Source organism: Nerophis lumbriciformis, linkage group LG03, assembly GCF_033978685.3.
Source record: "Nerophis lumbriciformis linkage group LG03, RoL_Nlum_v2.1, whole genome shotgun sequence".
Taxonomy (NCBI): Eukaryota; Metazoa; Chordata; class Actinopteri; order Syngnathiformes; family Syngnathidae; genus Nerophis; species Nerophis lumbriciformis.
This window is the reverse complement of record NC_084550.2, coordinates 23,878,551-23,902,500: the sequence shown is the minus strand read 5'-3', so window position 1 is coordinate 23,902,500 and position 23,950 is coordinate 23,878,551. Positions and strand designations below refer to the sequence as shown.

The window sequence follows — 23,950 nt, the reverse complement described above, 5'->3', positions numbered from 1 at the left end:
GGCTTTTCAACTTTGCGCCTATAACAATCCGGATGGTTCTTTTCCTCTTTGGTCCGGAGGACACGACGTCCACAGTTTCCAAAAACAATTTGAAATGTGGACTCGTCAGACCACAGAACACTTTTCCACTTTGTATAAGTCCATCTTAGATGAACTCAGGCCCAGCGAAGCCGACAGCGTTTCTGGGTGTTGTTGATAAACGGTTTTCGCCTTGCATAGGAGAGTTTTAACTTGCACTTACAGATGTAGCGACCAACTGTAGTTACTGACAGTGGGTTTCTGAAGTGTTCCTGAGCCCATGTGGTGATATCCTTTACACACTGATGTCGCTTGTTGATGCAGTACAGCTTGACGGATCGAAGGTCACGGGCTTAGCTGCTTACATGCAGTGATTTCTCCAGATTCTCTGAACCCTTCGATGATATTACGGACCGTAGATGGTGAAATCCCTAAATTCCTTGCAATAGCTGGTTGATAATGTTTTTTCTTAAACTGTTCAACAATTTGCTCACGCATTTGTTGACAAAGTGGTGACCCTCGCCCCATCCTTGTTTGTGATTGACTGAGCATTTCATGGAATCTACTTTTATACCCAATCATGGCACCCACCTGTTCCCAATTTGCCTGCTCACCTGTGGGATGTTCCAAATAAGTGTTTGATGAGCATTCCTCAACTTTATCAGTATTTATTGCCACCTTTCCCAACTTCTTTGGCACGTGTTGCTGGCATCAAATTCTAAAGTTAATGATTATTTGCCAAAAAAAAAAAAGTTTATCAGTTTGAACATCAAATATGTTGTCTTTGTAGCATATTCAACTGAATATGGGTTGAAAAGGATTTGCAAATCATTGTATTCCGTTTATATTTACATCTAACACAATTTCCCAACTCATATGAAAACGGGGTTTGTATATATATATATATATATATATATATATATATATATATATATATATATACAGTAATATTCCTTCACAGCACACTTTGTTTTGAACTCCACTGCCATGGTGGGCGGACGTAGAACGAGAGAGAACGTGAGAGGCGGAGGAAAAGTGGGGGTGGCAGAGCGAGATAGTGAAAGCGAAAGCGAAAGAGGGCGAGATCATCACATCATCATCCGATGTGAGTGACTCCTGCGTGGAATCATGTGAGCGTGGAGAGCAAGGATGGACGTGCGGAGCTGCGACTATGGAGTGACACAGGTGAGTTCTCCATCTTTTCCACACTTTATATCGCCTGTCAAGCATTAAAACAAATAAACCTCAAAATGAGCAATCATCAATCTTCACTATGATGTCACTTGATTGACATTGTGAGATGACGCTCATTATTTCGAAAAAAAATGACCGAGAGGAGGGGCGAGAAACACTTTAAACACGCCGTCAAAACTATGCACAGTTCCTGTCTCCACAATAAAAGCGCCAACAAAATAAGAGTCTCAGAAAGCGAGCTACGGAGTTCGCCGCCAATGTATTTCTTGTAAAGTGTATAAAAAAATGACCGAGAGGAGGGCGAGGAACACTTTTTATTTTAACAGACTCTATATAAGACCGACTGCACAGTTCCTGTCTTCACAATAAAAGCGCCGCTTCATCCTGACTGCGCTAACAAAATAAGAGTCTCAGAAAGCGAGCTACGGAGTTTGCCGCCAATGTATTTCTTGTAAAGTGTATAAAAAAATGACAGAGAAACACTTTTTATTTTAACACTCTATAAAGACCGACTGCACAGTTCCTGTCTTCACAATAAAAGTGCCGCTTCATCCTGCCCGCGCTAACAAAATAAGAGTCTCAGAAAGCAAGCTATGGAATTTGCCGCCAATGTATTTCTTGTAAAGTGTATAAAAATGACCGAGAAACACTTTATTTCAACAGACTCTATGAAGAACGACTGCACAGTTCCTGTCTTCACAATAAAAGCGCCACTTGCTTCATCCTGCACGAGCTAACAAAATAAGAGTCTCAGAAAGCTAGCGAGCCACGGAGTTTGCCACCAATGTATAAAAAAATGACAGAGAGGAGGGCGAGAAACACTTTTTATTTTAACAGACTCTATAAAGACCGACTGCACAGTTCCTGTCTTTACAATAAAAGCGTCGCTTCATCCTGCCCGCGCTAACAAAATAAGAGTCTCAGGAAGCTAGCGAGCTACAGAATTTGCGGCCAATTTTTTTTTCTTGTAAAGTGTATTAAAAAAATGACAGAGAGGAGGGCGAGAAACACTTATTTTAACAGACTCTCTAAAGACCGACTGCACAGTTCCTGTCTTCACAATAAAAGCGCCGCTTCATCCTGCCTGCGCTAACAAAATAAGAGTCTCAGAAAGCGAGCTAACAGACTCTCTAAAGACCGACTGCACAGTTCCTGTCTTCACAATAAAAGCGGCGCTTCATCCTGCCTGCGCTAAGAAAATAAGAGTCTCAGAAAGCGAGCTATGGAGTTTGCAGCCAATGTATTTCTTGTAAAGTGTATAAAAAAATGACAGAGAAACACTTTTTATTTTAACACTCTATAAAGACCAACTGCACAGTTCCGGTCTTCACAATAAAAGCGCCGCTTCATCCTGCCCGCGCTAACAAAATAAGAGTCTCAGGAAGCTAGCGAGCTACGGAATTTGCCGCCAATTTTTTTTTCTTGTAAAGTGTATAAAAAAAATGACAGAGAGGAGGGCGAGAAACACTTATTTTAACAGACTCTCTAAAGATTGACTACACAGTTCCGGTCTTCACAATAAAAGCGCCGCTTCATCCTGCATGCGCTAACAAAATAAGAGTCTCAGAAAGCTAGCGAGCTCTGGAATTTGCCACCAATTTTTTTTTATTGTAAAGTGTATTAAAAAAATGACAGAGAGGAGGGCGAGAAACACTTATTTTAACAGACTCTCTAAAGACCGACTGCACAGTTCCGGTCTTCACAATAAAAGCGCCGCTTCATCCTGCCTGCTCTAACAAAATAAGAGTCTCAGAAAGCGAGCTACGGAGTTTGCCGCCAATGTATTTCTTGTAAAGTGTATAAAAATGAGCCAGAAACACTTTATTTCAACAGACTCTATAAAGACCGACTACACAGTTCCTGTCTTCACAATAAAAGCCCAGCTTCATCCTGCCCGCGCTAACAAAATAAGAGTCTCAGAAAGCGAGCTATGGAATTTGCTGCCAATGTATTTCTTGTAAAGTGTATAAAAATGAGCGAGAAACACTTTATTTCAACAGACTCTATAAAGACCGACTGCACAGTTCCTGTCTTCACAATAAAAGCGCCACTTGCTTCATCCTGCACGAGCTAACAAAATAAGAGTCTCAGAAAGCTAGCGAGCCACGGAGTTTGCCACCAATGTATAAAAAAATGACAGAGAGGAGGGCGAGAAACACTTTTTATTTTAACAGACTCTATAAAGACCGACTGCACAGTTCCTGTCTTTACAATAAAAGCGTCGCTTCATCCTGCCCGCGCTAACAAAATAAGAGTCTCAGGAAGCTAGCGAGCTACAGAATTTGCGGCCAATTTTTTTTTCTTGTAAAGTGTATTAAAAAAATGACAGAGAGGAGGGCGAGAAACACTTATTTTAACAGACTCTCTAAAGACCGACTGCACAGTTCCTGTCTTCACAATAAAAGCGCCGCTTCATCCTGCCTGCGCTAACAAAATAAGAGTCTCAGAAAGCGAGCTAACAGACTCTCTAAAGACCGACTGCACAGTTCCTGTCTTCACAATAAAAGCGGCGCTTCATCCTGCCTGCGCTAAGAAAATAAGAGTCTCAGAAAGCGAGCTATGGAGTTTGCAGCCAATGTATTTCTTGTAAAGTGTATAAAAAAATGACAGAGAAACACTTTTTATTTTAACACTCTATAAAGACCAACTGCACAGTTCCGGTCTTCACAATAAAAGCGCCGCTTCATCCTGCCCGCGCTAACAAAATAAGAGTCTCAGGAAGCTAGCGAGCTACGGAATTTGCCGCCAATTTTTTTTTCTTGTAAAGTGTATAAAAAAAATGACAGAGAGGAGGGCGAGAAACACTTATTTTAACAGACTCTCTAAAGATTGACTACACAGTTCCGGTCTTCACAATAAAAGCGCCGCTTCATCCTGCATGCGCTAACAAAATAAGAGTCTCAGAAAGCTAGCGAGCTCTGGAATTTGCCACCAATTTTTTTTTATTGTAAAGTGTATTAAAAAAATGACAGAGAGGAGGGCGAGAAACACTTATTTTAACAGACTCTCTAAAGACCGACTGCACAGTTCCGGTCTTCACAATAAAAGCGCCGCTTCATCCTGCCTGCTCTAACAAAATAAGAGTCTCAGAAAGCGAGCTACGGAGTTTGCCGCCAATGTATTTCTTGTAAAGTGTATAAAAATGAGCCAGAAACACTTTATTTCAACAGACTCTATAAAGACCGACTACACAGTTCCTGTCTTCACAATAAAAGCCCAGCTTCATCCTGCCCGCGCTAACAAAATAAGAGTCTCAGAAAGCGAGCTATGGAATTTGCTGCCAATGTATTTCTTGTAAAGTGTATAAAAATGAGCGAGAAACACTTTATTTCAACAGACTCTATAAAGACCGACTGCACAGTTCCTGTCTTCACAATAAAACGCCGCTTCATCCTGCCCGCGCTAACAAAATAAGAGTCTCAGAAAGCGAGCTATGGAATTTGCCGCCAATGTATTTCTTGTAAAGTGTATAAAAATGACAGAGAAACACTTTTTATTTTAACAGACTCTATGAAGACCGACTGCACAGTTCCTGTCTTCACAATAAAAGCGCCACTTGCTTCATCCTGCCCGGGCTAACAAAATAAGAGTCTCAGAAAGTTAGCGAGCCACGGAGTTTGCCGCCAATGTATAAAAAAATGACCGAGAGGAGGGCGAGAAACACTTTTTATTTTAACAGACTCTATAAAGACCGACTGCACAGTTCTTGTCTTCACAATAAAAGCGCCGCTTCATCCTGCCCGCGCTAACAAAATAAGAGTCTCAAGAAGCTAGCGAGCTACGGAATTTGCCGCCAATTTTTTTTCTTGTAAAGTGTATAAAAAAATGACAGAGAGGAGGGCGAGAAACACTTATTTTAACAGACTCTCTAAAGACCGACTGCACAGTTCCGGTCTTCACAATAAAAGCCCAGCTTCATCCTGCCCGCTCTAACAAAATAAGAGTCTCAGAAAGCGAGCTATGGAATTTGCCGCCAATGTATTTCTTGTAAAGTGTATAAAAAATGACAGAGAAACACTTATTTTAACAGACTCTATGAAGACCGACTGCACAGTTCCTGTCTTCACAATAAAAGCGCCACTTGCTTCATCCTGCCCGGGCTAACAAAATAAGAGTCTCAGAAAGTTAGCGAGCCACGGAGTTTGCCGCCAATGTATAAAAAAATGACCGAGAGGAGGGCGAGAAACACTTTTTATTTTAACAGACTCTATAAAGACCGACTGCACAGTTCTTGTCTTCACAATAAAAGCGCCGCTTCATCCTGCCCGCGCTAACAAAATAAGAGTCTCAAGAAGCTAGCGAGCTACGGAATTTGCCGCCAATTTTTTTTCTTGTAAAGTGTATAAAAAAAATGACAGAGAGGAGGGCGAGAAACACTTATTTTAACAGACTCTCTAAAGACCGACTGCACAGTTCCGGTCTTCACAATAAAAGCCCAGCTTCATCCTGCCCGCTCTAACAAAATAAGAGTCTCAGAAAGCGAGCTATGGAATTTGCCGCCAATGTATTTCTTGTAAAGTGTATAAAAAATGACAGAGAAACACTTATTTTAACAGACTCTATGAAGACCGACTGCACAGTTCCTGTCTTCACAATAAAAGCGCCACTTGCTTCATCCTGCCCGGGCTAACAAAATAAGAGTCTCAGAAAGTTAGCGAGCCACGGAGTTTGCCGCCAATGTATTTCTTGTCAATTGTATAAAAAATGACAGAGAGGAGGGCGAGAAACACTTTTTATTTCAACAGACTCACGCGCCGTCAAAACTCTAAAGACCGACTGCACCGTCTTCACAATAAAAGCGCCGCTTCATCCTGCCCGCGCTAACAAAATAAGAGTCTCAGAAAGCGAGCTATGGAATTTGCCACCAATGTATTTCTTGTAAAGTGTATAAAAAATGACAGAGAAACACTTTTTATTTTAACAGACTCTATGAAGACCGACTGCACAGTTCCTGTCTTCACAATAAAAGCGCCACTTGCTTCATCCTGCACGGGCTAACAAAATAAGAGTCTCAGAAAGCTAGCGAGCCACAAAGTTTGCCGCCAATGTATAAAAAAATGACCGAGAGGAGGGCGAGAAACACTTTTTATTTTAACAGACTCTATAAAGACCGACTGCACAGTTCCTGTCTTCACAATAAAAGCGCCGCTTCATCCTGCCCGCGCTAACAAAATAAGAGTCTCAGGAAGCTAGCGAGCTACGGAATTTGCCGCCAATTTTTTTTCTTGTAAAGTGTATAAAAAAAAATGACAGAGAGGAGGGCGAGAAACACTTATTTTAACAGACTCTCTAAAGATCGACTACACAGTTCCTGTTTTCACAATAAAAGCGCCGCTTCATCCTGCCTGCGCTAACAAAATAAGAGTTTCAGAAAGCGAGCTATGGAGTTTGCCGCCAATGTATTTCTTGTAAAGTGTATAAAAATGAGCGAGAAGCACTTTTTATTTCAACAGACTCTATAAAGACCGACTGCACAGTTCCGGTCTTCACAATAAAAGCACTGCTTCATCCTGCCCGGGCTAACAAAATAAAAGTCTCAGGGACCTAGCAAGCTACGGAGTTTGCCACCAATGTATAAAAAAAATTACAGAGAGGAGGGCGAGAAACTCTTATTTTAACAGACTCTCTAAAGACCGACTGCACAGTTCCTGTCTTCACAATAAAAGCGCCGCTTCATCCTGCCCGCGCTAACAAAATAAGAGTCTCAGAAAGCTAGCGAGCTATGGAATTTGCCATCAATTTTTTTTTCTAGTAAAGTGTATAAAAAAAAATGACAGAGAGGAGGGCGAGAAACATTTATTTTAACAGACTCTCTAAAGACCGACTGCACAGTTACGGTCTTCACAATAAAAGCGCCGCTTCATCCTGCCTGCGCTAACAAAATAAGAGTCTCAGAAAGCGAGCTATGGAGTTTGCCGCCAATGTATTTCTTCAAAAGTGTATAAAAATGAGCGAGAAACACTTTATTTCAACAGACTCTATAAAGACCAACTGCACAGTTCCTGTCTTCACAATAAAAGCGCCGTTTCATCCTGCCCGCGCTAACAAAATAAGAGTCCCAGAAAGCGAGCTATGGAATTTGCCGCCAATGTATTTCTTGTAAAGTGTATAAAAAGCTGCCACCTTACCGTGGTAGAGGAGTTTGTGTGTCCCAATGATCCTAGGAGCTATGTTGTCCGGGGGCTTTCATGCCCCCTGGTAGGGTCTCCCAAGACAAACAGGTCCTAGGTGAGGGATCAGACAAAGAGCAGCTCGAAGACTTCTATGGGAATGAAACAACAAAGACTCAGATTTCCCTCGCCCGGACGCGGGTCACCGGGGCCCCCCTCTGGAGCCAGGCCCGGAGTTGGGGCACGATGGCGAGCGCCTGGTGGCCGGGCCTGTCCCCATGGGGCCCGCCCGGGCACATCCCGAAGAGGCAACGTGGGTCACTCCTCCAATGGGCTCACCACTCATGGGAGGGGCCATAGAGGTCGGGTGCATTGTGAGCTGGGCGGCAGCCGAAGGCAGGGCACTTGGCGGTCCGATCCTCGGCTACATAAGCTAGCTCTTGGGACGTGGAACGTCACCTCGCTGGGGGGGAAGGAGCCTGAGCTAGTGCGCGAGGTAGAGAAGTTCCGGCTAGATATAGTCGGACTCACCTCGACGCACAGCAAGGGCTCTGGAACCAGTTCTCTCGAGAGGGGTTGGACTCTCTTCCACACTGGCGTTGCACGCAGTGAGAGGCGACGAGCTGGGGTAGCAATTCTTGTTGCCCCCCGGCTCAAAGCCTGCACGTTGGAGTTCAACCCGGTGGACGAGAGGGTAGCCTCCCTCCGCCTTCGGGTGGGGGGACGGGTCCTGACTGTTGTTTGTGCTTACGCACCAAACAGCAGTTCAGAGTACCCACCCTTTTTGGATGCACTCGAGGGAGTACTGGAAAGTGCTCCCTCGGGTGATTCCCTCGTCCTACTGGGTGACTTCAACGCACATGTTGGCAACGACAGTGAAACCTGGAGAGGCGTGATTGGGAAGAATGGCCGCCCGGATCTGAACCCAAGTGGTGTTTTGTTATTGGACTTTTGTGCTCGTCACAGATTGTCCATAACAAACACCATGTTCAAACATAAGGGTGTCCATATGTGCACTTGGCACCAGGACACCCTAGGCCGCAGTTCCATGATCGACTTTGTAGTTGTGTCATCGGATTTGCGGCCTCATGTTTTGGACACTCGGGTGAAGAGAGGGGCGGAGCTTTCTACCGATCACCACCTGGTGGTGAGTTGGCTGCGATGGTGGGGGAGGATGCCGGACAGACCTGGCAGGCCCAAACGCATTGTGAGGGTCTGCTGGGAACGTCTGGCAGAGTCTCCTGTCAGAGAGAGTTTCAATTCCCACCTCCGGAAGAACTTTGAACATGTCACGAGGGAGGTGCTGGACATTGAGTCCGAGTGGACCATGTTCCGCGCCTCTATTGTCGAGGCGGCCGATTGGAGCTGTGGCCGCAAGGTAGTTGGTGCCTGTCGTGGCGGTAATCCTAGAACCCGTTGGTGGACACCGGCCGTGAGGAATGCCGTCAAGCTGAAGAAGGAGTCCTTTCGGGTTCTTTTGGCTCATAGGACTCCAGAGGCAGCGGACAGGTACCGACAGGCCAAGCGGTGTGCGGCTTCAGCGGTCGCAAAGGCAAAAACTCAGACATGGGAGGAGTTCGGGGAAGCCATGGAAAACGACTTCCGGACGGCTTCGAAGCGATTCTGGACCACCATCCGCCGCCTCAGGAAGGGAAGCAGTGCACTGTCGACACCGTGTATGGTGCTGATGGTGTTCTGCTGACCTCGACTGCGGATGTTGTGGATCGGTGGAGGGAATACTTCGAAGACCTCCTCAATCCCACCAACACGTCTTCCTATGAGGAAGCAGTGCCTGGGGAATCTGTGATGGGCTCTCCTATTTCTGGGGCTGAGGTTGCTGAGGTAGTTAAAAAGCTCCTCGGTGGCAAGGCCCCGGGGGTGGATGAGATCCGCCCGGAGTTCCTTAAGGCTCTGGATGCTGTGGGGTTGTCTTGGTTGACAAGACTCTGCAGTATCGCGTGGACATCGGGGGCGGTACCTCTGGATTGGCAGACCGGGGTGGTGGTTCCTCTCTTTAAGAAGGGGAACCGGAGGGTGTGTTCCAACTATCGTGGGATCACACTCCTCAGCCTTCCCGGTAAGGTTTATTCAGGTGTACTGGAGAGGAGGCTACGCCGGATAGTCGAACCTCGGATTCAGGAGGAACAGTGTGGTTTTCGTCCTGGTCGTGGAACTGTGGACCAGCTCTATACTCTCGGCGGGGTCCTTGAGGGTGCATGGGAGTTTGCCCAACCAGTCTACATGTGCTTTGTGGACTTGGAGAAGGCATTCGACCGTGTCCCTCGGGAGGTCCTGTGGGGAGTGCTCAGAGAGTATGGGGTATCGGACTGTCTGATTGTGGCTGTCTGCTCCCTGTACGATCAGTGTCAGAGCGTGGTCCGCATTGCCGGCAGTAAATCGGACACATTTCCAGTGAGGGTTGGACTCCACCAAGGTTGCCCTTTGTCACCGATTCTGTTCATAACTTTTATGGACAGAATTTCTAGGCGCAGTCAAGGCGTTGAGGGGATCTGGTTTGGTGGCTGCAGGATTAGGTCTCTGCTTTTTGCGGATGATGTGGTCCTGATGGCTTCATCTGGCCAGGATCTTCAGCTCTCGCTGGATCGGTTCGCAGCCGAGTGTGAAGCGACTGGGATGAGAATCAGCACCTCCAAGTCCGAGTCCATGGTTCTCGCCCGGAAAAGGGTGGAGTGCCATCTCCGGGTTGGGGAGGAGACCCTGCCCCAAGTGGAGGAGTTCAAGTACCTAGGATTCTTGTTCACGAGTGAGGGAAGAGTGGATCGTGAGATCGACAGGCGGATTGGTGCGGCATCTTCAGTAATGCGGACGCTGTATCGATCCGTTGTGGTGAAGAAGGAGCTGAGCCGGAAGGCAAAGCTCTCAATTTACCGGTCGATCTACGTTCCCATCCTCACCTATGGTCATGAGCTTTGGGTTATGACCGAAAGGACAAGATCACGGGTACAAGCAGCTGAAATGAGTTTCCTCCGCCGGGTGGCGGGGCTCTCCCTTAGAGATAGGGTGAGAAGCTCTGTCATCCGGGGGGAGCTCAAAGTAAAGCCGGTGCTCCTCCACATCGAGAGGAGCCAGATGAGGTGGTTTGGGCATCTGGTCAGGATTCCACCCGAACGCCTCCCTAGGGAGGTGTTTAGGGCACGTCCAACCGGTAGGAGGCCACGGGGAAGACCCAGGACACGTTGGGAAGACTATGTCTCCGGCTGGCCTGGGAACGCCTCGGGATCCCCCGGGAAGAGCTAGACGGAGTGGCTGGGGAGAGGAAAGTCTGGGCTTCCCTGCTTAGGCTGCTGCCCCCGCGACCCGACCTCGGATAAGCGGAAGAAGATGGATGGATGGATGGATGGTGTATAAAAATGAGTGAGAAACACTTTTTATTTTAACAGACTCTATGAAGACTGACTGCACAGTTCCTGTCTTCACAATAAAAGCGCCACTTGCTTCATCCTGCCCGGGCTAACAAAATAAGAGTCTCAGGAAGCTAGGGAGCTACGGAATTTGCCGCCAATTTTTGTTCTTGTAAAGTGTATAAAAAAAAATGACAGAGAGGAGGGCGAGAAACACTTATTTTAACAGACTCTCTAAAGACCGACTGCACAGTTCACAATAAAAGCACCGCTTCATCCTGCCCGCGCTAACAAAATAAGAGTCTCAGAAAGCGAGCTATGGAATTTGCCGCCAATGTATTTCTTGTAAAGTGTATTGAAAAAAATGACAGAGAGGAGGGCGAGAAACACTTATTTTAACAGACTCTCTGAAGACCAACTGCTCAGTTCCCGCCTTCACAATAAAAGTGCCGCTTCATCCTGCCCGCGCTAACAAAATAAGAGTCTCCGGAAGCTAGCTAAGCTACAAAGTTTGCTGCCATTATGTTTCTTGTAAAGTGTGTAAAAAGAGTATGGAAGCTGGACAAATAAGATGGCAAAAAAACAACCACTTTCATGTGGTATTGGACAGAAAAGAGGACTTTTATTCTCCTCCATTTGAAAATGTGGATGTTGTCATCACTACTGTCTGATTCCTATCAATGCAAGTCATCACAATCAGGTAATACACCAACTTATATTCTTGTCTTCAGGAAAGAAAGTAATTAAACATGCTTGTATTATCATTAAACACCCTTGAACTTCTTAACAAAAACCTCTTTCATAAATTAATAAATATAAATTATATTTATGAATGAGGTAGATCCTCTCCACTTGGTACATTGAAAAGTAAAAAGTGTGGGCACCCCTTTTTATACTAATGTACAGTCGTGGTCAAAAGTTTACATACACTTGTAAAGAACATAATGTCATGGCTGTCTTGAGTTTCCAATCATTTCTTATTGTTTTGTGATGGAGTGATTGGAGCACATACTTGTTGGTCACAAAAAACATTCATGAAGTTTGCTTCTTTTATGAATTTAGTATGGGTCTACTGGAAATAATATTTCTGTTTCATCTGACATCACATGGACAAAAATAAGACCTTCTGGAGGAAAGTTCTGTGGTCAGATGAAACAGAAATTTAGCTGTTTGGCCACAATACCCAGCAATATGTTTGGAGGAGAAAAGGTGAGGCCTTTAATCCCAGGAACACCATTCCTACCGTCAAGCATGGTGGTGGTAGTATTATGCTCTGGGCCTGTTTTGCTGCCAATGGAACTGGTGCTTTACAGAGAGTAAATGGGACAATGAAAAAGGAGGATTACCTCCAAATTCTTCAGGACAAGCTAAAATCATCAGCCCGGAGGTTGGGTCTTGGGCACAGTTGGGTGTTCCAACAGGACAATGACCCCAAACACACGTCAAAAGTGGTAAAGGAATGGCTAGAATGAAGGTTTTAGAATGGCCTTCCCAAAGTCCTGACTTAAACGTGTGAACAATGCTGAAGAAACAAGTCCATGTCAGGAATACCAACACTTTTAGCTGAACCGCACCAATTTTGTGGTCAAAAATTCAAGCAGAAGCTTGTGGATGTCTACCAAAAGCGCCTTATTGCAGTGAAACTTGCCAAGGGACATGTAAGCAAATATTAACATTGCTGTATGTATACTTTTGACCAAGTCACATTTTCAGTAGACCCATAATAAATTCATAAAAGAAGCAAACTTCATGAATGAACTGGACTTTTTTGACTGCCCGTTGCCGTGGGATGCCATATTCAAACTAATATATAAAACTACTATTGATGTGCAAAATCGTTATTTTCAAAATAAAATTATTCATAACTTCTTACCCACGGGGAAAATGTTAAAATTATGGAATATGACAGAGTCAGATGATTGCCGATTTTGTTGTCAGGAGTCTGAATCCACCCTGCATTTGTTTTGGTATTGTCATATTGTGTCTTCTTTTTGGGTGGAAGTTTAAAAAAATGTGTTTAAGGATTGGTTTGTTTATGAAGCTTGATGTGGTTTCTGTTATTTTGGGAGAGTTCATTGACAATCATGATTTAATCAATTTAATTATAGTACTCGGTAAAAAGGTTTATTTTTAAGGCCAAAAACAGATATTCACTTAGTATTACTTTTTTTTTTTTTAACATTTATTCAGTATTTTTTAACTTTAGAAAGTTACATGGTTGAAAACGATAATGATGCCAAAAAACATAAAAAAAAGATGGGAAGTCCTCAAAGGCTTATGTTGAAAGTGTAATTATGTTTATAGATTATATGCTATCTGTTGTTGTATTCCCTAATTTTTAGTGACCTGAACATAATCTGGACTGTACATAAATTTTTTATTTTTTATTTTTTGAAAATGTAATTTTGTTTATAGATTATATGCAATCTGTTGTGTTCCAAAAATTTTCTTTTTCTTTCTTTTTTTTTTTTTTTTTTTCAATGTACAGGTGTGTGTTGCTGAACCCGACTTGGACATTATCTGGACTGGACCTGGTTTTAAAAAGAAAAAACCTTTAAACGAAGCTAATTTAATTTACAACCAGGTCTGGTGAAGATGAGGTCCTTTTTTTTTTTTTTTAGATGAGATAAATAAATATTTTCTTGGATAAAAAAAAAGTAAAACAATATAAAAATAATTACATTAAAATAAAAAAAGTAATTAAATGAAAATGTTAGTGGACCAGCAGCACAGACAATCAAGTGTGCTTCAGGGACTGTGTCCCTTGCAGAAGTGTTGTCCATGTTGTGGGAACCAGAATATTGGTAGTAGAAAGAAACAACCCCTTTTGTGTGAGTGGGTGTGTATGAGTGTGAATGGGGGAGGGAGGTTTTTTTGGGGGTTGATGCACTAGTTCAGGGGTCGGCAACCCGCGGCTCTAGAATTAGCGCCGCCCTAGTGGCTCTCTGGAGCTTTTTAAAAAATGTATGAAAAATGGAAAAAGATGAGGGGAAAAACATTTCTTTTTTGTTTTAATATGGTTTCTGTAGGAGGACAAACATGACACAAGCCTCCCTAATTGTTACAAAGCACACTGTTTGTATTAAACATGTTCAATGATTCGAGTATTTGGCGAGCGCCGTTTTGTCCTACTAATTTTGGCGGTCCTTGAACTCACCGTTTAGTTTGTTTACATGTATAACTTTCTCCGACTTTCTAGGACGTGTTTTATGCCACTTCTTTTTCTGTCTCATTTTGTCCACCAAACTTTTAACGTTGTGCATGAAAGGTGAGTTTTGTTGATGTTATTGACTTGTGTGGAGTGCTAATCAGACATATTTGGTTACTGCATGACTGCAAGCTAATCGATGCTAACATGCTATTAAGGCTAGCTATATGTACATATTGCATCATTATGCCTAATTTGTAGCTATATTTGAGGTCATTTAGTTTCCTTTAAGTCCTCTTAATTCAATTTATATCTCATGACACACTATCTGTATGTAATATGGCTTTTAATTTTTTGCGGCTCCAGACAGATTTGTTTTTGTATTTTTGGTCCAATATGGCTCTTTCAACATTTTGAGTTGCCGACCCCTGCACGAGTTGAAAGTGTACCGTGTGTGTTTTTTTCTATGTTGATTTAATGAAAACAGGAGGAGAAAAAAAATAAAAAAATTCATGAATGACCATCAAGTATGTGCTCCAATCACTCTATCACAAAAGAATACGAGTTGTAGAAATGATTGGAAATTCAAGACAGCCATGACATCATGTTCTTTACAAGTGTACGTAAACTTTTGACCACGACTGTATTTTTGGAAGACATGTTCTGTTCGATTCAACTGGTTGGAGTCCAAAAAAAGGCATGTCCGAGTGCGAATGTGCAGGAAGTGCATGTTGAGCGGTGCTCGGCGGAAAGGAGGTGTACGAGTAAAAGACAGATGGTCACTCAGTGGCGTTGTTCCTCCGCCTCCTCTCCGGTTCCACCCCCCGCCAAACACCCGGGTCCGACACCCGTCTGGTCCTCTTGTCACATCCATGCATTGTCCAACTCTTCCCTTCCCCAGATACAGCTTTTTTTTACCGAGGGAGTCAACGTGAGAGGACCAGAGGTCTTGTTTGTCGGCGTCCTTCTGAAGATACTTCACCTGGCAACCATGGCCGCGGGTCTCGACGTCTAATCACCCATGCTTACCTTCGACCTCACCGTGCTTCTGGCCGCGCTGCTGCTGCCGCCGTGGGGGCCGCCGGGGTCCGAGGGCCAGAACGACACGGAGCCCATCATCCTGGAGGGGAAATGCCTGGTGGTCTGCGACTCCACGCCGTCGTCGGAGCCCGCCGGCAACGCCCTGGGCATGTCGGTGCGCTCGGGCAGCGGCCGGGTGGCCTTCTCCGCCAGCCGCCAGACCAACCACGAGCCCACAGACATGAGCAATCGCACCATGATCATCTACTTTGATAATGTGAGTACATTAAAAAATTTGACAACTCTTTTCCCGCATTTTGTTATGTTGCAGCCTTCTCCCGAAATTGAATAAATCCATTTTTGTCCTCAAAATTGTACACATAATACCCAGTAATGACAATGTCAAAACTTTTTTTTTTTAATTTTGCAAATATATTAAAAACATTTTTTTAAATCACAAGTATTCCCAGCTCAATACTTTGTTGATGCACTAGCGTTGTCCCGATACCAATATTTTGGTATTTCGGTACTTTTCTAAATAAAGGGGACCACAAAAAATGTCATTATTGGCTTTATTTGAACAAAAAAATCTTAGGGTACCGGTACATTAAACATATACATTATTAACAAATCATTAACAAATTATCTAATCAAGTGGTCAAACAAAATTAGATTTCTTTGAAAAGCTTGATCATTTCAAAAGGCAAAGTATGTAAGGAGTGCGCAATAGGAAGAGAGGTGTATTATTCTTTATACCCCCCCCCCCCCCCTCCCGTATTTTGATACTTTTTGATACTTAGGAAGAGAGGATGTGTTATTCTTTATACCCTCCCCCCGTATTTTGATACTTTTTGATACTTTTCTAAATAAAAGGGACCACAAAAAATGTCATTGAATTTATTTTAACAAAAAATCTTAGGGTACATTAAACATATGTTTATTATTGCAAGTTTGTCCTTAAATAAAATAGTGAACAAACAAGACAACTTGTCTTTTAGTAGTAAGTAAACAAACAAAGGCTCCTAATTAGTGTGCTGACATATGCAGTAACATATTGTGTCATTTATCTACCTATTGTCAAAATTAATAAGGACAAGAGGTAGAAAATGAATTATTAATCTACTTGTTCGTTTACTGTTAATATCTGCTTACTTTCACTTTTAACATTTCAAAAGGCAAAGTATGTAAGGAAGAAACATTTTGCCCCTTTTCCCCACTGCAACTATAAGTAGTATAATTTGTCTATAAAATTGTTACAAGTCCACCTCTGCAAAAGATTTGATCTCAGTTAACATTTAAGACATAGATCAACTTACAACAAATATTAAGATTACAGTGCACCAATTTGCCTGAAATTAAATGAAAAAAAAATTAAAAAAAATCCTTATTTAAAATACTGTATTGGAAATTATCTAATCAAGTGGTCAAACAAAATTGTCTTTCTTAGATTTCTTTGAAAAGCTCGATCATTTCAAAAGGCAAAGTATGTAAGGAGTGCGCAATAGGAAGAGAGATGTGTTATTCTTTATACCCTCCCCCCGTATTTTGATACTTTATGGCTTTATTTTAACAAAAAATCTTAGGGTACATTAAACATATGTTTATTATTGCAAGTTTGTCCTTAAATAAAATAGTGAACAAACAAGATAACCTGTCTTTTAGTTGTAAGTAAACAAACAAAGGCTCCTAATTAGTCTGCTGACATATGCAGTAACATATTGTGTCATTTATACACCTATTATATTGTCAAAATTAATAAGGGCAAGAGGTAGAAAAGGAATTATTAATCTACTTGTTCATTTACTGTTAATATCTACTTACTTTCACTTTTAACATTTCAAAAGGCAAAGTGTGTAAGGAAAAAAACATTTTGCCCCTTTTCCCCACTGCAACTCTAAGTAATATAATTTGTCTATAAAATTGTTACAAGTACATTTCTGCAAAATATGTTATCTCATTGAACATTTAAGACATAGATCAACTTACAACAAATGATAACTTTATTAAGATTACAGTGCATCAATTTGCCTGAAATTAAATGAAAAAAATCCTTATTTAAAATATTGTATTGGAAATGATCTAATCAAGTGGTCAAACAAAATTGTCTTTCTTAGATTTCTTTGAAAAGCTCGATCATTTCAAAAGGCAAAGTATGTAAGGAGTGCGCAATAGGAAGAGAGATGTGTTATTCTTTATACCCTCCCCCCGTATTTCGATACTTTTTGATACTTTTCTAAATAAAGGGGACCACAAAAAATGTCATAATTGGCTTTATTTTAACAAAAAATCTTAGGGTACATTAAACATATGTTTATTATTGCAAGTTTGTCCTTAAATAAAATAGTGAACAAACAAGATAACTTGTCTTTTAGTAGTAAGTAAACAAACAAAGGCTCCTAATTAGTCTGCTGACATATGCAGTAACATATTGTGTCATTTATCTACCTATTATATTGTCAAAATTAATAAGGACAAGAGGTAGAAAACAAATTATTAATCTACTTGTTCATTTACTGTTAACATCTGCTTACTTTCACTTTTAACATTTCAAAAGGCAAAGTATGTAAGGAAGAAAACATTTTGCCCCTTTTCCCCACTGTAACTATAAGTAGTATAATTTGTCTATAAAATTGTTATAAGTACATTTCTGCAAAATATTTTATCTCAGTTAACATTTAAGACATAGATCAATTTACAACAAATAATAACTTTATTAAGATTATGCATCAATTTTGCCTGAAATTAAATGAAAAAAAAAAATCCTTATTTAAAATATTGTATTGGAAATGTTCTAATCAAGTAGTCAAACAAAATTGTCTTTCTTAGATTTCTTTGAAAAGCTCAATCATTTCAAAAGGTAAAGTATGTAAGGAGTGTGCAATAAGAAGAGAGATGTGTTATTCTTTATACCCTCCCCCCGTATTTCGATACTTTTTGATACTTTTCTAAATATAGGGGACCACAAAAAATGGCATTATTGGCTTTATTTTAACAAAAAATCTTAGGGTACATTAAACATATGTTTATTATTGCAAGTTTGTTTCATAAATAAAATAGTGAACAAACAAGATAACTTGTCTTTTAGTAGTAAGTAAACAAACAAAGACTCCTAATTAGTCTGCTGACATATGCAGTAACATATTGTGTCATTTATCTACCTATTATATTGTCAAAATTAATAAGGACAAGAGGTAGAAAAGGAATTATTAATCTACTTGTTCATTTACTGTTAGTATCTGCTTACTTTCACTTTTAACATTTCAAAAGGCAAAGTATGTAAGGAAGAAAATATTTTGCCCCTTTTCCCCACTGCAACTATAAGTAGTATAATTTGTCTATAAAATTGTTACAAGTACACCTCTGCAAAAGATTTTATCTCAGTAAACATTTAAGACATAGATCAACTTACAACAAATATTAAGATTACAGTGCACCAATTTGCCTGAAATTAAATGGAAAAAAAAGAAAAAAATCCTTATTTAATATATTGTATTGGAAATTATCTAATCAAGTGGTCAAACAAAATTGTCTTTCTTAGATTTCTTTGAAAAGCTCGATCATTTCAAAAGGCAAAGTATGTAAGGAGTGCGCAATAGGAAGAGAGATGTGTTATTCTTTATACCTTCCCCCCGTATTTTGATACTCTTTGATACTTTTCTAAATAAAGGGGACCACAAAAAATGTCATTATTGGCTTTATTTTAACAAAACATCTTAGGGTACATTAAACATATGTTTATTATTGCAAGTTTGTCCTTAAATGAAATAGTGAACAAACAAGACAACTTGTCTTTTAGTAGTAAGTAAACAAACAAAGGCTCCTAATTAGTCTGCTGACATATGCAGTAACATATTTTGTCATTTATCTACCTATTATTTTGTCAACATTAATAAGGAAAATAGGTAGAAAAGGAATTATTAATCTACTTGTTCATTTACTGTTAATATCTGCTTACTTTCACTTTTAACATTTCAAAAGGCAAAGTATATAAGGAAGAAAACATTTTGCCCCTTTTCCCCACTGCAACTATAAGTAGTATAATTTGTCTATAAAATTGTTACAAGTACACCTCTGCAAAAGATTTGATCTCAGTTAACATTTAAGACATAGATCAACTTACAACAAATAAAAACTTTATTAAGATGACAGTGCATCAATTTGCCTGAAATTAAATGAAAAAAAAAATGAAAAAAATCCTTATTTAAACTATTGTATTGGAAATTTTCTAATCAAGTGGTCAAACAAAATTATCTTTCTTAGATTTCTTTGAAAAGCTCGATCATTTCAAAAGGCAAAGTATGTAAGGAGTGCGCAATAGGAAGAGAGATGTGTTATTCTTTATACCCTTCCCCCGTATTTTGATACTTTTTGATACTTTTCTAAATAAAGGGGACCACAAAAAATGTCATTATTGGCTTTATTTGAACAAAAAATCTTAGGGTACATTAAACATATGTTTATTATTGCAAGTTTGTCTTTAAATAAAATAGTGAACAAACAAGACAACTTGTCTTTTAGTAGTAAGTAAACAATCAAAGGCTCCTAATTAGTCTGCTGACATATGCAGTAACATATTGTGTCATTTATCTACCTATTATATTGTCAAAATTAATAAGGACAAGAGGTAGGAAATGAATAATTAATCTACTTGTTCATTTCCTGTTAACATCTGCTTACTTTTACTTTTAACATTTCAAAAGGCAAAGTATGTAAGAAAACAACTATAAGTAGTATAATTTGTCTATAAAATTGTTATAAGTACACCTCTGCAAAAGATTTTATCTCAGTTAACATTTAAGACATAGATCAACTTACAACAAATAATAACTTTATTAAGATTATGCATCAATTTTGCCTGAAATTAAATGAAAAAAAAAAAATCATTTTTTAAAATATTGTAATTGGAAATTTTCTAATTAAGTGGTCAAACAAAATTGTCTTTCTTAGATTTCTTTGAAAAGCTCGATCATTTCAAAAGGCAAAGTATGTAAGGAGTGCGCAATAGGAAGAGAGAGGTGTTATTCTGTATACCCTCCCCCGTATTTCGATACTTTTTGATACTTTTCTAAATAAAGGGGACCACAAATTAAATGTTGTCCTTAAATAAAATAGTGAACATACTAAACAACTTGTCTGTTAGTAGTAAGTAAACAAACAAAGGCTCCTAATTAGTCTGCTGACATATGCAGTAACATATTGTGTCATTTATCTACCTATTATTTTGTCAACATTATAAAGGACAAGCGGTAAAAAATAGTTATTAATCTTAATTGTTCATTTACTGTTAATATCTGCTTATTTTCTCTTTTAACATGTTCTATCTACACTTCTGTTAAAATGTAATAATCACTTATTCTTCTCTTGTTTGAATACTTTACATTAGTTTTGGATGATACCACAAATTTGGGTATCAATCCGATACCAAGTCGTTACAGGATCATACATTGGTCATATTCAAAGTCCAGGGACATATTTCCTGAGTTTATAAACATAATATGAATTTAAGAAAAACAAAAGAAGATTTTGTTATGCTAAAAAATATAGTAGTATCGACTAGATACGCTCCTGTACTTGGTATCATTACAGTGGATGTTAGGCGTTTGTTTATGTTGTAGCGTCCTGGAAGAGTTGGTTGATTCTGGGAATTTGTTCTGTTGTGTTTCTGTTGTGTTGCGGTGCGAATATTCTCCCAAAATGTGTTTGTCATTGTTGTTTAGTGTGCTTTCACTATATGGCACATGTTGATGACAGAGTTGGCGTTGTTCATACGGCCACCCTTAGTGTGACGTGTATGGCTGTTGACTAAGTATGCCCTTCATTCGCTCGTGTGTAGTGTGTTTAAAGTTAAGGTGATCGTCTTTATGGTTATTGATCAGACATTGTCAACAATAGACCATTTTTAACACACCCGTGCGGTGTGTAGTGACGCATGTCTAACTATCGCTCGTCCTACAAGGATGATGCTTGAAATAAACGTACTATATTTGTCTCCATGGAAACAAGGATTAGTGGTGTAGTAGATACAACACTGCTAATTGCAGATGGCAAGTGTTGTTTTTCGTCCAGACAATGCCAAGCTATGTGTTACATCAACGTGGCTTCATAGTAAAAGAGTGCGGGTACTAGACTGGCCTGCCTATAGTCCAGACCTGTCTCCCATTGAAAATGTGTGGCGCATTATGAAGCCTAAAATACCACAACGGAGACCCCCGGACTGTTGAACAACTTAAGCAAGAATGGGAAATAATTCCACCTGAAAAGCTTCAAAAATGTGTCTCCTCCGTTCCCAAACGTTTACTGAGTGTTGTTAAAAGGAAAGGCCATGCAACACAGTGGTAAAAATGCCCCTGTGACAACTTTTTTGCAATGTGTTGCTGCCATCAAATTCTAAGTTAATTATTATTTGCAAAAAAAACTTAGGTTTATCAGTTGGAACATTAAATATCTTGTCTTTGCCGTCTATTCAATTAAATATGAGTTGAAAAGGATTTGCAAATCATTGTATTCTCTTTTTATTTACAAATTACAAAACGTGCCAACTTCACTGGTTTTGGGTTTGGTATTTTGTATGTGTTTTGGAAAATCACCTCGAAGGAGCGCTTCTATATAGTCGTTGTAACAAGATGCCAGTAGTTGTGTGCCGTGTGTTACACAACATAGCAAAACACCACAGATGGGTGTGCAATAAATGATTGTCTCCATGGTGACAGTGGGTAGCACAAGAAAAAAACCTCATTGAAATAGGTGGTTAGCGCCACGTTTGCACCTGTTATCAGTTGCACATGCAGTCTTAGTTGATCATATATTTTTGATTCATCTGACATCACATGGACAAAGATAAGACCTTCTGGAGGAAAGTTCTGTGGTCAGATGAAACAAAAATTATAACTACCCCTGTTTTATATTGTCATTACTGCCACAAGTGGTGGAAAAGTGTATTACAACTACCCCTTTTTTATATTGTCATTACTGCCACAAGTGGTGGAAAAGTGCACTACAACTACCCCTGTTTTATATTGTCATTACTGCTTCAAGTGGTGGAAAAGTGTATTACAACTACCCTTGTTTTATATTGTCATTACTGCCACAAGTGGTGGAAAAGTGTATTACAACTACCCCTGTTTGATATTGTCATTACTGCCACAAGTGGTGGAAACGTGTATTACAACTACCCCTGTTTGTATTCTCATTACTGCCACAAGTGGTGGAAAACTGTATTACAACTACCCCCTGTTTGATATTGTCATTACTGCCACAAGTGGTGGAAAAGTGTGTTTCATATAGTCATTACTGCCACAAGTGGTGGAAAAGTGTATTACAACTACCCTTGTTTGATATTGTCATTACTGCCAGAAGTGGTGGAAAAGTGTATTACAACTACTCCTGTTTAATATTGTCATTACTGCCACAAGTGGTGGAAAAGTGTATTACAACTACCCCTGTTTAATATTGTCATTACTGCCACAAGTGGTGGAAAAGTGTATTACAACTACCCCTGTTTTATATTGTCATTACTGCCACAAGTGGTGGAAAAGTGTATTACAACTACCCCTGTTTTATATTGTCATTACTGCCACAAGTGGTGGAAAAGTGTATTACAACTACCCCTGTTTTATATTGTCATTACTGCCACAAGTGGTGGAAAAGTGTATTACAACTACCCTTGTTTGATATTGTCATTACTGCCACAAGTGGTGGAAAAGTGCACTACAACTGAGTACTGCTGCGGCCCATATGGACCACAGCTGAGAAACATGTTTTTTGGATACTTGCATACAGAGCTGAAAAGGTTCACAGTGTTACATTTAAGCAAATCCAAGTTTGGATAGCTATGACTTTTCTAACCTTGTGAATCCAGATCCTGGTGAACGTGGGCGGTCATTTTGATCAAGAGAGCAGTGTCTTCCTGGCTCCAAGAAGGGGCGTTTACAGCTTCAACTTCCACGTCGTCAAGGCCTACAACAGACAGACTATTCAGGTAAGTGCTGGACCAAATGTCCCTGCTGAGGTTCAAAGGGAACTGCATATGTTTTTGGAATTAGACCTGTCATTCACAATCCCTACGTAAGACCTATGTATTCTAAATCGTAAAAAGAAGTTAGCAAAAATCAGTTACCAATGGAGTCAACGGGAGGTCCTCTATTCCGCCCAAAAAAGCCCTCAAAATAAACAACAATACTCTGTTTACACTTCATGACCAGAATAAAAAAGTGCAGTTCCCTTTTAAAAGGTGCGCCCCAATTTCGTGTCTTCCAGGTCAGCTTGATGGTCAACGGCTGGCCCATGATTTCGGCGTTTGCCGGGGACCAGGACGTGACCAGGGAGGCGGCCATGAACGCCGGCCTGGTGATTATGGAGAAAGGCGACAAAGCCTACCTCCGACTGGAGAAGGGTAACCTGATGGGCGGCTGGAAGTACTCCACCTTTTCCGGCTTTCTGGTCTTCCCCTTGTAAGAAGAACAAGGGCGGTGCATTTTTTGCAGTTCTTTAGACGGAGCATGTGAGCTTCCTTCCCGCTGAAATGTGTCACTATTTTGTTTGTTTTCGTATGACTGACATTGGGAGTCGTGCAAATTGTGAAGTGAGCATGTGCATTCGTGGGCGTCTTTGCCAGGACATGATGTAACTTACCGAAACCTTTTAGTTTGTTATGGCTGTTCTTTTTTGACATTTCTATACACAAGCCATATCGAATTCAACGACATGACGCTTTCTCGGAGCACACGTGTTTAGGGATGATGTTCGAAATCGGTTCTCCCGTTTGTTCGATAAGAAAAGAACCGATTCCATGGACTCGAATCCCTTTTTGAGAACCGGTTCCCGTTATCGAGGCCACTATAGTAAAGAAAAATAGTTGGTTCTTTATTCGAATCCCTTCCCACTTACAGGAAATGCCCTGTGGGACCTGCAATGTTATGCCCATTTGATTGTAGACTCTTACTGACACCTTGTGGTATACTTGCCAACCTTGAGACCTCCAATTTCGGGAGGTGGGGGGGTGGGGGCGTGGGCGTGGTTGGGGCGGGGCGTGGTTGGGGGCGTGGTTAAGAGGGGAGGAGTATATTGACAGCTAGAATTCACCAAGTCAAGTATTTCAT

The 23,950-nt window shown here is 40.6% G+C and overlaps 1 protein-coding gene across 2 annotated transcripts; it reads left to right on the top strand.

The window, feature by feature from the left end:
* Positions 1-1,058: 1,058 nt before the first annotated feature.
* On the top strand, positions 1,059-23,844 carry cbln12 (cerebellin 12). 2 transcript variants are annotated; one of them, XM_061935643.1, is made up of 4 exons: positions 1,059-1,203; positions 14,734-15,129; positions 22,711-22,830; positions 23,109-23,844. In XM_061935643.1, exons 2-4 carry the CDS (start codon positions 14,854-14,856, stop codon positions 23,304-23,306), a joined length of 594 nt encoding a protein of 197 aa, XP_061791627.1. In that variant the 5' UTR covers positions 1,059-1,203; positions 14,734-14,853; the 3' UTR covers positions 23,307-23,844. The 2 variants fall into 2 exon arrangements, with proteins under 2 accessions (XP_061791627.1, XP_061791618.1); XM_061935634.1 differs by lacking the exon at positions 1,059-1,203 and having other exon boundaries at positions 14,602-15,129.
* Positions 23,845-23,950: the final 106 nt, after the last annotated feature.

Bases quoted from the DNA above. Each gene is read 5' to 3' on its own strand.
- cbln12 (XM_061935643.1), top strand. From the start codon at position 14,854: ATGCTTACCTTCGACCTCACCGTGCTTCTGGCCGCGCTGCTGCTGCCG. The intron at 15,130-22,710 runs GTGAGTACATTA...TTGTGAATCCAG, and splicing joins TGATCATCTACTTTGATAAT to ATCCTGGTGAACGTGGGCGG. The intron at 22,831-23,108 runs GTAAGTGCTGGA...CGTGTCTTCCAG, and splicing joins ACAACAGACAGACTATTCAG to GTCAGCTTGATGGTCAACGG.